Here is a 12,145-nt window from a genome sequence, read left to right on the forward strand (position 1 = left end):
ATGAGTCATATGTGTTTTATTACTGTACCCTTAAGAGATCATTTCTTCTAGCCCTATCAAAAAGGAATTTATCACATGGGTTCCTGTGCAGAGGAAATGGAGTGGCCACCGTGTGTAAAGAAAGTCTAGGAATAATGAAAACATCAGTCAAGTTCACAAACACAGGACAATATCAAAGAATCAGAGTCCAGAGATGATCTCCACCAACTGCCAACTTTTTCTCCCCAATTTAATTCAATAAACATTGTCAAGGATCAACTGCATGCACATTTAATGATGGTAAGGAGTTGCAAAAATGAAGATAACAACCATGTTCTGAAGGCACCAGTAAAGGTTGAAACAAAACATACTGTAAAATAAATTTAATTGCATTATGGCCAATGAGAAAAAAAGTGTTTTGATAGCACAGCAGAGGAGCAAACTAAGTTTCAGCGGGGAAGTAACAGGCAAGATTTTGACAGCTAGATAGGATGGGGTGGGGGTGAGGGAATATCTCTGATGGAAGCAAACTATCAGCATAAGCACACAAGCAGGAAAGTACACAGCATGTCAGGGGAGTGCTGAGTTGTTGGGTTTAATTGAAAAGGAAAACACAACAAGGAATGAGAGAAGTAACAGAAAAGTGAAAAGCTGTAGACTGGGACAAAGTCATGGGTGCCACACTTAAAATCCAGACTTCATTTCAGAGATAATGGAGATTAACCAAAGAATCCAACAAGAGCTGTTTTTTTTTGCAACAGTTACTCTGACAGTGGGGTATACAGGAAGGATTGATGGGACAAGAAAATGGAGGCAGAAAACCCAGATAAGTACCTAATGTAGCAATTCAAACAAATGACACTAAAAGCCAGGACTAAAGCACTGGTGTGGGAATGGGTAGCAGTGGAGCAACTGTAAGAGATACTGCAGAGGAAGAACCAGTAGAACTTAATGATCAGGAACAAAGAGACAGAAGTCAATATGGGGCTACATCCTCTGGCAATCCATCCTTGACATCTTTCTCTGGGCTCCCACTGCACCCTGCACTTGCTTCTATCATAATGGGAACCACATTTATAATTGTTTCCTGTTCTCTCTCCTCCATTCAAATGTAAGCCATTTGAGCAAATGAATAAATGAATGAATGCTGAATACATAATAAGACAAGAAGCTATTAAGGAACAGAGGAGAACAATAATTAATATGACAAAATATACTCATTTAAATGCCATCTTATATGGATGGCAGAAGGAATCCAAGTTGTGCTTTTCTCTCATTATTATAGATTTCTGAGAGTTTTGCTTAGAAGCTCAAGATTTCAAGCTTGTCTTCAGAAATTATATTCATAAGAGTTTAATGTTATAATTGTCCAAAATTACCTTTTAGCAGAAAATACTTCCTCAATCTAACAGTAGGAAAAAATACTTCAGAGTTCTATGTGAAATATCTAAATGGAAAATCGTCTTAATTTCAATAGTAGAAGAATAAGCATCCTTTTTATTCTATTTATATATTTCCTTTTCCTCACAGTATTTAACTAATAACTAAAGTTAATAACCATCGAAGGATACTCACAGTACCTAGTCTACCTTGTTTTTGAATAATAAAACACATATTTATCTTTATAAAATATAATTTTTCATTTGTCACTATTTTTCAAATGCTCCAAGTGCATTTCAATATCAAGCAATCATTTCAGATCCTATTTACCAGTTGCTATATAATATGCATAAATTATTACAACTTTTTTAATCTCTCAATTAATTTGCTTAAAAATGTGTTTAAACATTAAGTAAATTAGTGTAAGACAATTTAGATCCTAGAGAAACACCATGGGATTGTGCAAATAGTAAAAGAACGGGCATCAGAAAGCTGAGCTCAAATTCTCGTTCTGTCACATACTAGCTACATGAATTTGGGAAAGTCACTTTATCTTTCTGAGGCTCAGTTTCTCACATCTGGACAAAGGGCTAATAATAGCAACTATATCCAAAGTGCCATAAGATTTAAGTGAGATAATGTAATGTGTGGACAAGCTATCTCAACTATAAAGCACTTTACAGACGTGAGGCATCAGTAGAAATAAAAACTTGATGGGGAAAGAATCTAAAACAAAAAAGTGGATATATGTGTATGCATAACTGATTCACTTCGCCGCACACGTGAAACTAACACGACATTGTAAATCAACTATACTCCAATAAAAATTAAGAAGGAAGGAGGGAGGGAGGGAGGAAAGACTTGAGAGCCAAGAGGAGTGGAGCGAGAACGAACAGACTCAATTCTAGTCCTAGGTCTGTTACTGACTAGTTCCTGATGCAAATCACAACCTCTCTCTGGCCTCAGCTTCCTCGTCTGAAAAGGAGTGTTGGATGTGATGGTCTCAAAGTTTCCCCTTCCCAGCTCTAAAATTTTACTATTCTAAAGGTGTCAGTTCTTAGTGCCATCATGTGATTGCTAAGTAAATGCTTCCTCACGTAAGCCAAAGACACAGTTCTCCTTTCTTCATGAGGAAATCTATCCCCCAGAAAAGGTTACCAGATTTGAGACTCTAAAATATGTTGCTGCTTCTAAGCCTTTCCCAAATAATCAAAATTTTACCTGTAGTAACATTTTCCAATCTGCACTTTCCACCACCAGTCCTTGTACTGAGAATGCTCTGTGGAAAGGGCAGCCAAATCCAAAGCCTTTGAAAAACAATTCATTTTAGATTAGGATTTTCTTTTCTAACAATAAACAGAAACAAAAAATAATGAAATAAACCATATAATTAGCATCAATCAAAACATGCATTAGAAATCAGACAGAAACTCAAGCTGCTCATGTCTCCAGATGGCCCCACCAATCTTCCCTAAATAAATAATCAGTTCCAGACCAGAGGACTGACAGCAGATGAGAAGTAAACAGTGATCAAAGGGAAGCAGATGTACAGTCTATTTGAATACAATTTTAATATACAAGGTACGAAAATGGTATTTAAAAATCCGTCAGTTTTTACCCTCTCCCAACCAAAATGCCTCCAAACCCAGTGGGAGTCAAGCCTTTACCACGTAAGGCAGGCCCAACAGCAGGCCCCACTTTAACGACAGGTGTAGAGAAATAAAGAAAGATCAAGTATGCAGATAGAAAAAGGTTTGAAAACAGGGTCATGAAGAAGAGTGAAAGGAGCTGGGGTACTTGGGTAACCGCCGTCTTTTAACAACCATCATTCCATTATTCTGACATTACCTCACATGCCAGTAATTCTAAAGGTCAGACTTTCATTCGCTGCAGACTGAAAAAGATCTTCTTAACTGCTTTTGCATTTTACATGTGTTTATCCCTTTCTCTCTAACGTCTTCTAGTTTGTTCCTTCTAGTGATTATTTAAGATCAGACAAGAGACATCTCATTAGGAATTAGGATTCTATACCAAAAAAGTGGAAATCATTTGGACAAAGAGGAAAGTAAGTCAATCTTTATACAAATTCAAAGCTCACAGAAATCTGAAGCTCATATAAAGATTTGGTGAATAAAAACTCAGGTTATTAGTTTAAAAAGAATTCTGGTTTTTTAATAATACTTGTTATTCTTTCTCTTAAGGTTGAAAACCTTTTATTCTTTAGTCAGTGTTAACATCATGATGATATCCAACAGCTCAGTTAAAGTAACTCTTAGATTTTCAGTTCTATAATCTCAGAATGCATCCCATATTATTGCCCATTTCTTAATATTAACTCTTTTCTGAAATGAATGCCAGAAGAGCTCCTTGAATCTCCTACTGCAAAATAAATAACTTTCCTTGTGTTCCGCATCTTCCCTCGCTCCAGGGGAGACTTCTAAATGTGCAAACTATTTATAAAGGAATGGTGTCACCATGCTGAGGTTCTAATGGACTTGAAAAATCAACACCTCTACTTGAAAGCTATGGAAATTAAAAGCACACTATGTTCATATGCTTATTTTTCTTTTTTCCCCCAAGCAAGAGGTAAAAATGGAAGAGAAAAATGAAGAAAAAAAGTATAATTTCAATTACCGTTATCTCTGGAAATACCAGAGAACCATATTTCAATCAGCTCAGTTCAGGAGTAAATTGTAAATATCTGAATATATTCATTTTAACTTAATCCTTTAAAAGACCTGTTCCAGCGAATAGATCAGATTCACTTTCATGTTTAATATAACAGACCTTCTATTTTTCAGAAAAATGTCATTCTAAATTTTTTTTACACCTTCTAATTTTTCCAAGATTAGACTTAGTGCTGATTACAGGCTGCTGATTTTGCTTTCAGATATGGTTCCTATGTAGGACCCACATGTTTGTCTAAACCAATTAAGGAAATTAATATGATCACTGATGTAGAATAAAAATGGTCAAAAAAATTACATATTAATGATCACTCTTCATTTGAAGACTGGGGCTGCACTAGACAAAACCACTTGTGACTATTTCAAATGGACTCTAAATCTCTGTTCTGCAATGTCACTGTGCGGTTAAGAGGCACTCAAGAATTATTTGTTGACTGAATTAATTCTATTCTTTACTTCTGACTTACGTTGAAAATAACTTAAGAACCAAACAAAACTGTCATAGTAATAAGATTCATAATTAAAAGCTATTAAAATTTTAAAGAGGTTACAGAGAGCTATATTTCTTTAAAGTCTTCCCCGGTTTTTTAAAATAAATTACTATATACTTATATTTAAGGATCTTTGAATAAGTCAATCAATCCGATATCTAGATATTAATAAAGACCTAGAAGGTCATAAATAAAAGGCGTAAGTTTATAAAAGTCCATAAGAACAGGGAACCTTGGCAGATCTCGACAACATGTTTGTGAATACATCCACCTGGGCGTCCCAGTGACCTTCCTAAGTAATAGTGCTCCAACCTCTAAAGTTTAAAAAACAGTCATCCTTTCACTATTGTTAGAGTTGCGACAACTTCAGCATGACGAAATTAAAGAGCATATGGAAATAAAGATTCCAGAATCACCAACCCACACGCCCCTTCAGTTTGTCAACATTGCCAATACTGCCCCAAGAAGGGAGAGGAAGGAAGTTATTAAGAACTCAAAGGCAGAAATACAGTTTTCCGTAGAACAAATTCTATTTTTTCAATGTAGCTGAAAAAACAACATTCCTCAACAAAATTATGTAAATGCCAAGATGCAGAACAACATCTTCAAGATGAATAAAGACATCATCACTATGACCTATAAACAGCATATGATCTGTCAACTTTCTGAACCCATTGCCTACAACTCTTCCCCTTCAAAGACCTCACTCCAGCCACAGTGGCCTCCTCACTGTTCCTTAAACAATCCAAGAATGCTAATATTCGGGGCCTTTGCAGTTAAAGTTGTCTCTGATGTACGTGCTCTTCCTCCACCTAACCATATGGTTTGTCTCCCTTCATACAGGTCTCTGTTTAAATGTCTTTTCAGAGTGGACTTCACTGACCACCTCCCAGCCCATATAAAAGGACATCTTCCCCCATGTCATCTATTCTCTTACCTGGTTTCCCTGCTTTATTTTTATACTGCTTATCCCATGACATTTTATATATTTTTAAGTTTGCTAACTGTCTCTATTCCTTGCCCAACCGGAACGTAATCTCCAAAAGAGCAGAGATTTTGTCTGATTGCTTCACCTTGTAATCTCAGGGCCTAGGACAGTGCCTGGCACACTGTAGTGGCTCAAAATATGTTGGATGAAAGAATAAATGTCTCTGCAATAAATGAATTAATCTTCAAAAAGTCAGGATATAGCTTTATGATACTCTAGTAATTACAAATATTTACTCATTTATAAAATGGGATGGTATTTGAATGTTTCTTTTTAATGACAGTGTAACTACATGATTTTATATATCACCCTGAAACCCTCTGACCAGCTTTATATTGAGTGAAAATGGCATGTACTGACTTTTATTTACAGAAATGTGCATAGTTTCTCAGTTGCCCCAACCTTAGTTTTCTCTTTTCTCGATGTGACCACATCCACTATCACTTCATTATCGATAGCTCCCATACTCTGTGTATCTGGCCCAGGACCCCTATATTTTAGTGTCACAGCTTCCAATACATGCAGTGACATCTCCACTTGGATAGCCTTTCACAATTTCAAACTAAAAATGCCTTCTAGTGAATTATTCAGCTTCTTTACAAACTGACGTCCTTCCCTAATAATCCCATTTCTGTTAGTAAAACGGCCATTCTTCCAGCATCTTTAAGAGGCAAGTTTGAGCTGTGTCTTTCCTTTGTCTCCCATACCAAATCTAGCATCACGTTCTGTCACTTCTTTCTCTAAAATGTCTCTTTGACACCCCCATTTTTGAGAATGTGGTTTATTTATTTCTCTTTCCATACCTTGCTCCTGTTTTTACCCTTCTTTTACATTTTTTCCCACCCTTTCCAAAAAATCCTACTGATTTTATGGATTTTTACTAATATTATCCCCTGATTTTTCCCCTTGATCTTCGGTACCAATTTCACATTCCGGCAATTACCTTTTTAACTGTTTCATTATGTCAATTTTATTTCCTCAGCTAGATTATATGGCTTGTAGAGGCAGGAACAAATATCATATTTTTATTAGTTTTCCTAGTACATAACATAATGGTTGACACATAGAAAACACAATTGAGAAAAATGCTTTTGTCTTCCTGAATACTTAATATATAAGGTTTTTTCCTTGAAGAAGAAAATGACAGAAAATACTATCATTAGACACTGTAGAATTAACTACATTTGATTGGACAAGATTTGTGAAGTTACTGCTCATTTGCATATTAGTATGTTGAAAAATGACACAAATGGAGAAGTCCTGAGCATGTAACCTTAAAATTCTCCGTTGAAAGGCTACCAAGACGACTGATTATTGATTATTGTTGAAGCTGGGTGATGGTTGATACAGGCTCATTATACTCTCCACTTGCACATGTTTGAAATTTTCTATCATAAAATGTTAAAGGGGAAGAGATGGGGAACACTACAAAGAGACCAGAAATACATGTATTAGCAAACCTATAATCACTATATGGACCAAAGAAGAAAATGGATCAACAATGCTAACTATTAGTATCAAAAATAAACTTTAACACAAACATACTACGCAGCATTCTCAATTATCTATATCTTGCCCTTTAATGGAGGTCTACTACTCTATGGATCAGGCACAAGTCTTATGACTTCTATAGTTATACAAAGTTTCCTACTGAAACTGACAGTGGATTTGAAAGTATCAGTAAATCTCCAATCTTCATAATTCCATCTGTTTATAAGGTAAGAAATAGAACATTTCAGAATCTAAATCCCCAAAGTCATAAAAATCACATTAAAAAATAGCGCAAATTCAAAACTTACAGTCTTAACATCATTTTCATGATGAAAGATATACTCGAACAAAGCCTGTGAAGAAAAAAAATGCAAAAAAATGCATTAGCTTTTATTTTGACAAAGGTACTTTATTGTCATATCAAAACTCAAAGGCCATGTTGACAGCAGCTAGATTGAACCAAAATAACAAAGTACTGTAAAGTGCCTGGGACTTATAAGTAAAGGGTCTATCCACCATTTGTTACAACCATTCATTTTAAAATAAGGCTACTTATAACTGATTCCTGTTTTCACAGAGTACGAACTGGAAAGCTCAAATAATTCAGCAATTTTTTTCATATTACACACACTATTTTATCAGAAAGAGACAAATGAAAAGACCAACTTTAGGACTGTCATAAAACTGCATGTATTATACAGTGATTATGATATTAATGATGACACTTTAGACATGGGAAAATCTGGAAGTTCTTTCCAAAACAAAGTAGAGTTTAACTGTAAAGTAGGGAGTTTTTCCTTAATATGCAGATGCCTCTATGTGCAGCCAGGGCTGAGAATCATTATTCTAATACTGCCCCCAACCTATCTGGATAAATGAGCATTTACCGGACTACCTCTTGGTGGTACTACATTTGTCCATAATACCATTATTTTATACTTGCAAAGAGGCTAGCACCCCTGAAAGATATCAAGATTATTAACAGAGATGACCTGAAGGCAAACAAAAAAAGAAAAAAGAAATTAGGATGAGGCCCTCTTTAGAAAACTATTCCTAATCCTCCATTTGTTCTCTTATTAAAAAAATTTTAAAAAGTTATGAGAGCAGTTGGTGTTACCACTCCCATGAAAAGGATGTTATAACACCCAAGACAGTGTCAAGGAGTCACCAGCCACCCCAAGCAATATGCCAATATTAGAAATGAGTCCTGATAAGTCAAGGCAAGTTGGGGACCAAAGACAGAGAAACCCGGCATTATTTCTACAACACACTAAATAAGTGCAAAATCTAGCTCGTCTAAATCTAGTAACATAGACCAGGTCTGTCCTGGAAGCATCCTAATTTGAGGGAAATGCCTCTACTGACTACACTCCCTGGTTAGAAAACAACAATGGTATTAAGTAGCCATTCAGCCACCTCAAATAAATGGCCTAAAAAGATAAGGAATCAGATATTCCTCATAAAGGAAAGGGAAATAAGTAAAAGTTTATGATTTTGCTAAATGAAGTTGACCGGGTTGCTATCAAATAAGAAATTAAGAAAAACATCACTGGGGGGCTTCCCTGGTGGCGCAGTGGTTGAGAATCTGCCTGCCAATGCAGGGGACACGGGTTCGAGCCCTGGTCTGGGAAGATCCCACATGCCGCGGAGCAACTGGGCCTGTGAGCCACAACTACTGAGCCTGCGCGTCTGGAGCCTGTGCTCCGCAACAAGAGAGGCCACGACAGTGAGAGGCCCGCACACTGCGATGAAGAGTGGCCCCCGCTCACCGCAACTAGAGAAAGCCCTCGCACAGAAACGAAGACCCAACACAGCCAAAAGTAAATAAATAAATTAATTTTTAAAAAAAAAAGAAAAACATCATTGGCATTATTATAGTCTGATTCCTTGTTTGCCAACTGGCATTCCTTTTCCTGATTTAAATTTCAAGTCTGTATGGCTAGTGTCCTTTTTCATTTTCCCTAGAGTGTTTAATATTTACTAAATATGTTAAACACCAGTAGAACTGATAATAGGAATGAGCTCAGCACTCATGCACAGAATTCATAGAGATTACAGCTAAAAACCTGAGCTAGGCTTACACCAATTTCCAGACGCTAACTGCTCCTGGCTCTGAATTATTCCATGCTCACCTCTAAACTTTTCTGTACTGGAAAGGTCACGAACATCCTCCTTTCTCTCCCTCTCCCTCTCCCTTCTCACTCTCATCACTTTTTCTCTTGCTCTCACTTTCTCTTTAATTTAGAGGAGCATTTAATGGTTAGAAGTACTAATGTAGTTGGCTTGCTGCTGTCTGGCTCAAGAAATCTTTATTGAGATGCCTGATTAATTACTAATTAGAAAGAGAACATTTTTTTATCTTCTTTTTGACAGTTCTAAAATCCTACAAGGATAGAAAATTATTTTTCTGAGAACAGTCCAAGCTGAAAAAGAAAAATACACACACATACAGATGATCTCCTAAACTTCATTACCCAAAGATGGTGGGTAATGGGTAACATCTGCTTTCTTTGTTATAAATTGCTGTTCTTTATTAGGAGAAAAAGAATTTCCTATTATAATGGTATATATGCTTTATTTCTGATTGACTTTCCTTAACTCAATACTAAGAGAAATTTTAGATATTAGAATAATTAAACATTTCCATTTCAATCAAGACAAGGTCTTTTCTTCACAAATTTTTATCCATTTCCTGTAATGTTATGATAACATTTTGAACATTACTTCATAACATAAAATAATTTTAAGTACATACCTTTGCCAATTTAGGTTTCTGGGCATATTTTGTTAAATTCAATCTAGATAAATTTATAAAAGGTCCATCAGGACTTGTAAGCATGGAAGCCTATGGGGAAAAATGATAGAACAAGAAATCTGAAACTTTCTCTTGAAACACAAATTGAGTTTAATGTGCATAAAATTATAAAGCCAACACAAGTAAAAAGAATCACCTTCAAAATTTTTCCATATAATTGTCTACTATAAAAATAGTGAAGGGCTTCTCTGGTGGTGCAGTGGTTGAGAATCCGCCTGCTAATACAGGGGACACGGGTTCGAGCCCTGGTCTGGGAAGATCCCACATGCCGCGGGGCAACTAGGCCCGTGAGCCACAACTACTGAGCCTGCGCGTCTGGAGCCTGTGCTCCGCAACAAGAGAGGCCGCGACAGTGAGAGGCCCGCGCACCGCGATGAAGAGTGGCCCCCGCTTGCCACAACTAGAGAAAGCCCTCGCACAGAAACGAAGACGCAACACAGCAAAAGTAAATAAATTAATTAATAAACTCCTACCCCCAACATCTTAAAAAAAAAAAAAAAAAAAAGATTCTGTGCTTCCACTGCAGGGGGGTGCAGGTTACATCCCTGGTCAGGGAATGGTGTGGCCAAAAAACACCACTAAAAAAAAAAAAAAAAAAAAAAAAAAAAAAAATAGTGAAAAATGATTAACATAACATAAATTACTTTGGTCATACAAGGCTATGGTAAAGCTGACAGAATTTACCGTTCCCAGCCTGACAAATCTTCCAGATGAGCTGGTAATAGGGCGAGCTGTGTAGGCAGTTCTGGGTGTTCTGATGGCCTGTTCCATAGTGCCTGGCCTTCCACTTTGTGTGCTGGGTCTAAGGAAACCTGTAATGGGTCTTCCAGCTTGAGTGATTGGCCTGTGAAGATTGTAAATTGTTAAAATACAAAGAAGATCAATAAAGGAAGATTCTCATGCAGCCTGGTCAATATTTAGTGGCAAAGGGAATGAAATAGGAGTATACTGAACATACCTGACAGCTGGACTAGGCCCTCCTGTCTGATTAGTTCCAGGGAGTTTCAGAGATGTTCCAGGACCTATAAGATGAGATGGCAAATTCAATTTGTATATTATTTATTGATCTGTAAAAACTGTCCACTAATGCAATTTTCACAAATGTGCTAGCCTGGTGAAAAAGACATTAGTAACAGGAAATGTATCTAGAGAAATGTGTTTGAGATTAATATTTATTGAGTACCTATCATGTTACTTTTGTTATTACATTTAATCTCCACACTAATTCTGCAAGGTAGGTAGTACTAACCCATTTAGCAAAGGCTTAGAGATTTAAATAAACAGGTCAACCTGTTAGTAGAGCCAGCATTCAAACTCAAGACAGGCAGGCTCCAAAGCTCCAACACATCAAAATGACAGTTCTATACGCATAGTTTATTTTTCATACAAACTTCTTCTCCCAATAAAAGATCAGTTATCCCCAATATTTGGAATTTAGATATTTTAACTCCAAAAGAGCAAAATGATAGGGAAAAAAGACATCTTAACATGAAACATATGTACTTTTTTTCTCAATTTCCACTGAAGCATTAAAACAGCTATTACCTTCCAAACATATATAAATGACTGATAACTGTCACAACTAACGAATTACCAGCAAGATACCGTATGTCATGGTAATCATCCAATACCATTCACAGCAGCACACCTGCAAGCTGGGACTAGGCCACTGTGACGATCCTGATGGACAGTCACTGCCTAGCAAATCACTCCATCACCTCACATCATGCATTAGAGCAAATCATCAATTATTACAATGAAGTGATGTTTTCAAATTATCATTTTTTTAGAACACTTCTGTTGTTTGGATGCTTCCTGTGTTTAGACTCTCAGATAAACAATCTTTGATATATTAGATAAGCAGCTCAGATAGAATGCCTTTTTTTTTTTTTTTTTTTTTTTTTGCGGTACGCGGGCCTCTCACTGTTGTGGCCTCTCCCGTTGCGGAGGACAGGCTCCGGACGCGCAGGCTCAGCGGCCATGGCTCACGGGCCCAGCCACTCCGCGGCATGTGGGATCTTCCCGGACCGGGGCACGAACCCGTGTCCCCTGCATCGGCAGGCGGACTCTCAACCACTGCGCCACCAGGGAAGCCCAGAATGCCTTTTTATAAAATATTTTAAAATGCATAATATAGCTTCTACTGAAAAATAGTTATACATCAATCTCACACCTTAAGTTTAAGAGAATATAATTGTGCCTTTGTACTATAAGGCAGAATAGAGGTAATATTTTTTCATGCATGTATGTGTCTTATTTTTATTATAAAAAAGTACACATAGAGAGTATTCCTCCTCCTAATGGCTTTTCATTT

The 12,145-nt window shown here is 36.7% G+C and overlaps 1 protein-coding gene across 5 annotated transcripts in view; it reads right to left on the minus strand.

Moving 5' to 3' along the window:
• Positions 1-12,145, minus strand: part of TTC8 (tetratricopeptide repeat domain 8) — a 51,070-nt gene that overhangs the window by 23,565 nt on the left and 15,360 nt on the right. For 3 of the 5 annotated variants that reach the window (XM_065871195.1, XM_065871194.1, XM_065871193.1), the window contains 5 exons: positions 10,790-10,853; positions 10,516-10,675; positions 9,772-9,861; positions 7,325-7,369; positions 2,581-2,666 (listed from right to left, as the gene is read on the minus strand). In XM_065871195.1, coding sequence (XP_065727267.1) covers positions 2,581-2,666; positions 7,325-7,369; positions 9,772-9,861; positions 10,516-10,675; positions 10,790-10,853 — 445 coding nt within the window. The remainder of the gene's footprint in view (positions 1-2,580; positions 2,667-7,324; positions 7,370-9,771; positions 9,862-10,515; positions 10,676-10,789; positions 10,854-12,145) is intronic. The other 2 variants (XM_065871198.1, XM_065871196.1) reach the window with 1 other exon arrangement.

This window comes from Phocoena phocoena, chromosome 2 (assembly GCF_963924675.1).
Source record: "Phocoena phocoena chromosome 2, mPhoPho1.1, whole genome shotgun sequence".
Classification (NCBI taxonomy): domain Eukaryota; kingdom Metazoa; phylum Chordata; class Mammalia; order Artiodactyla; family Phocoenidae; genus Phocoena; species Phocoena phocoena.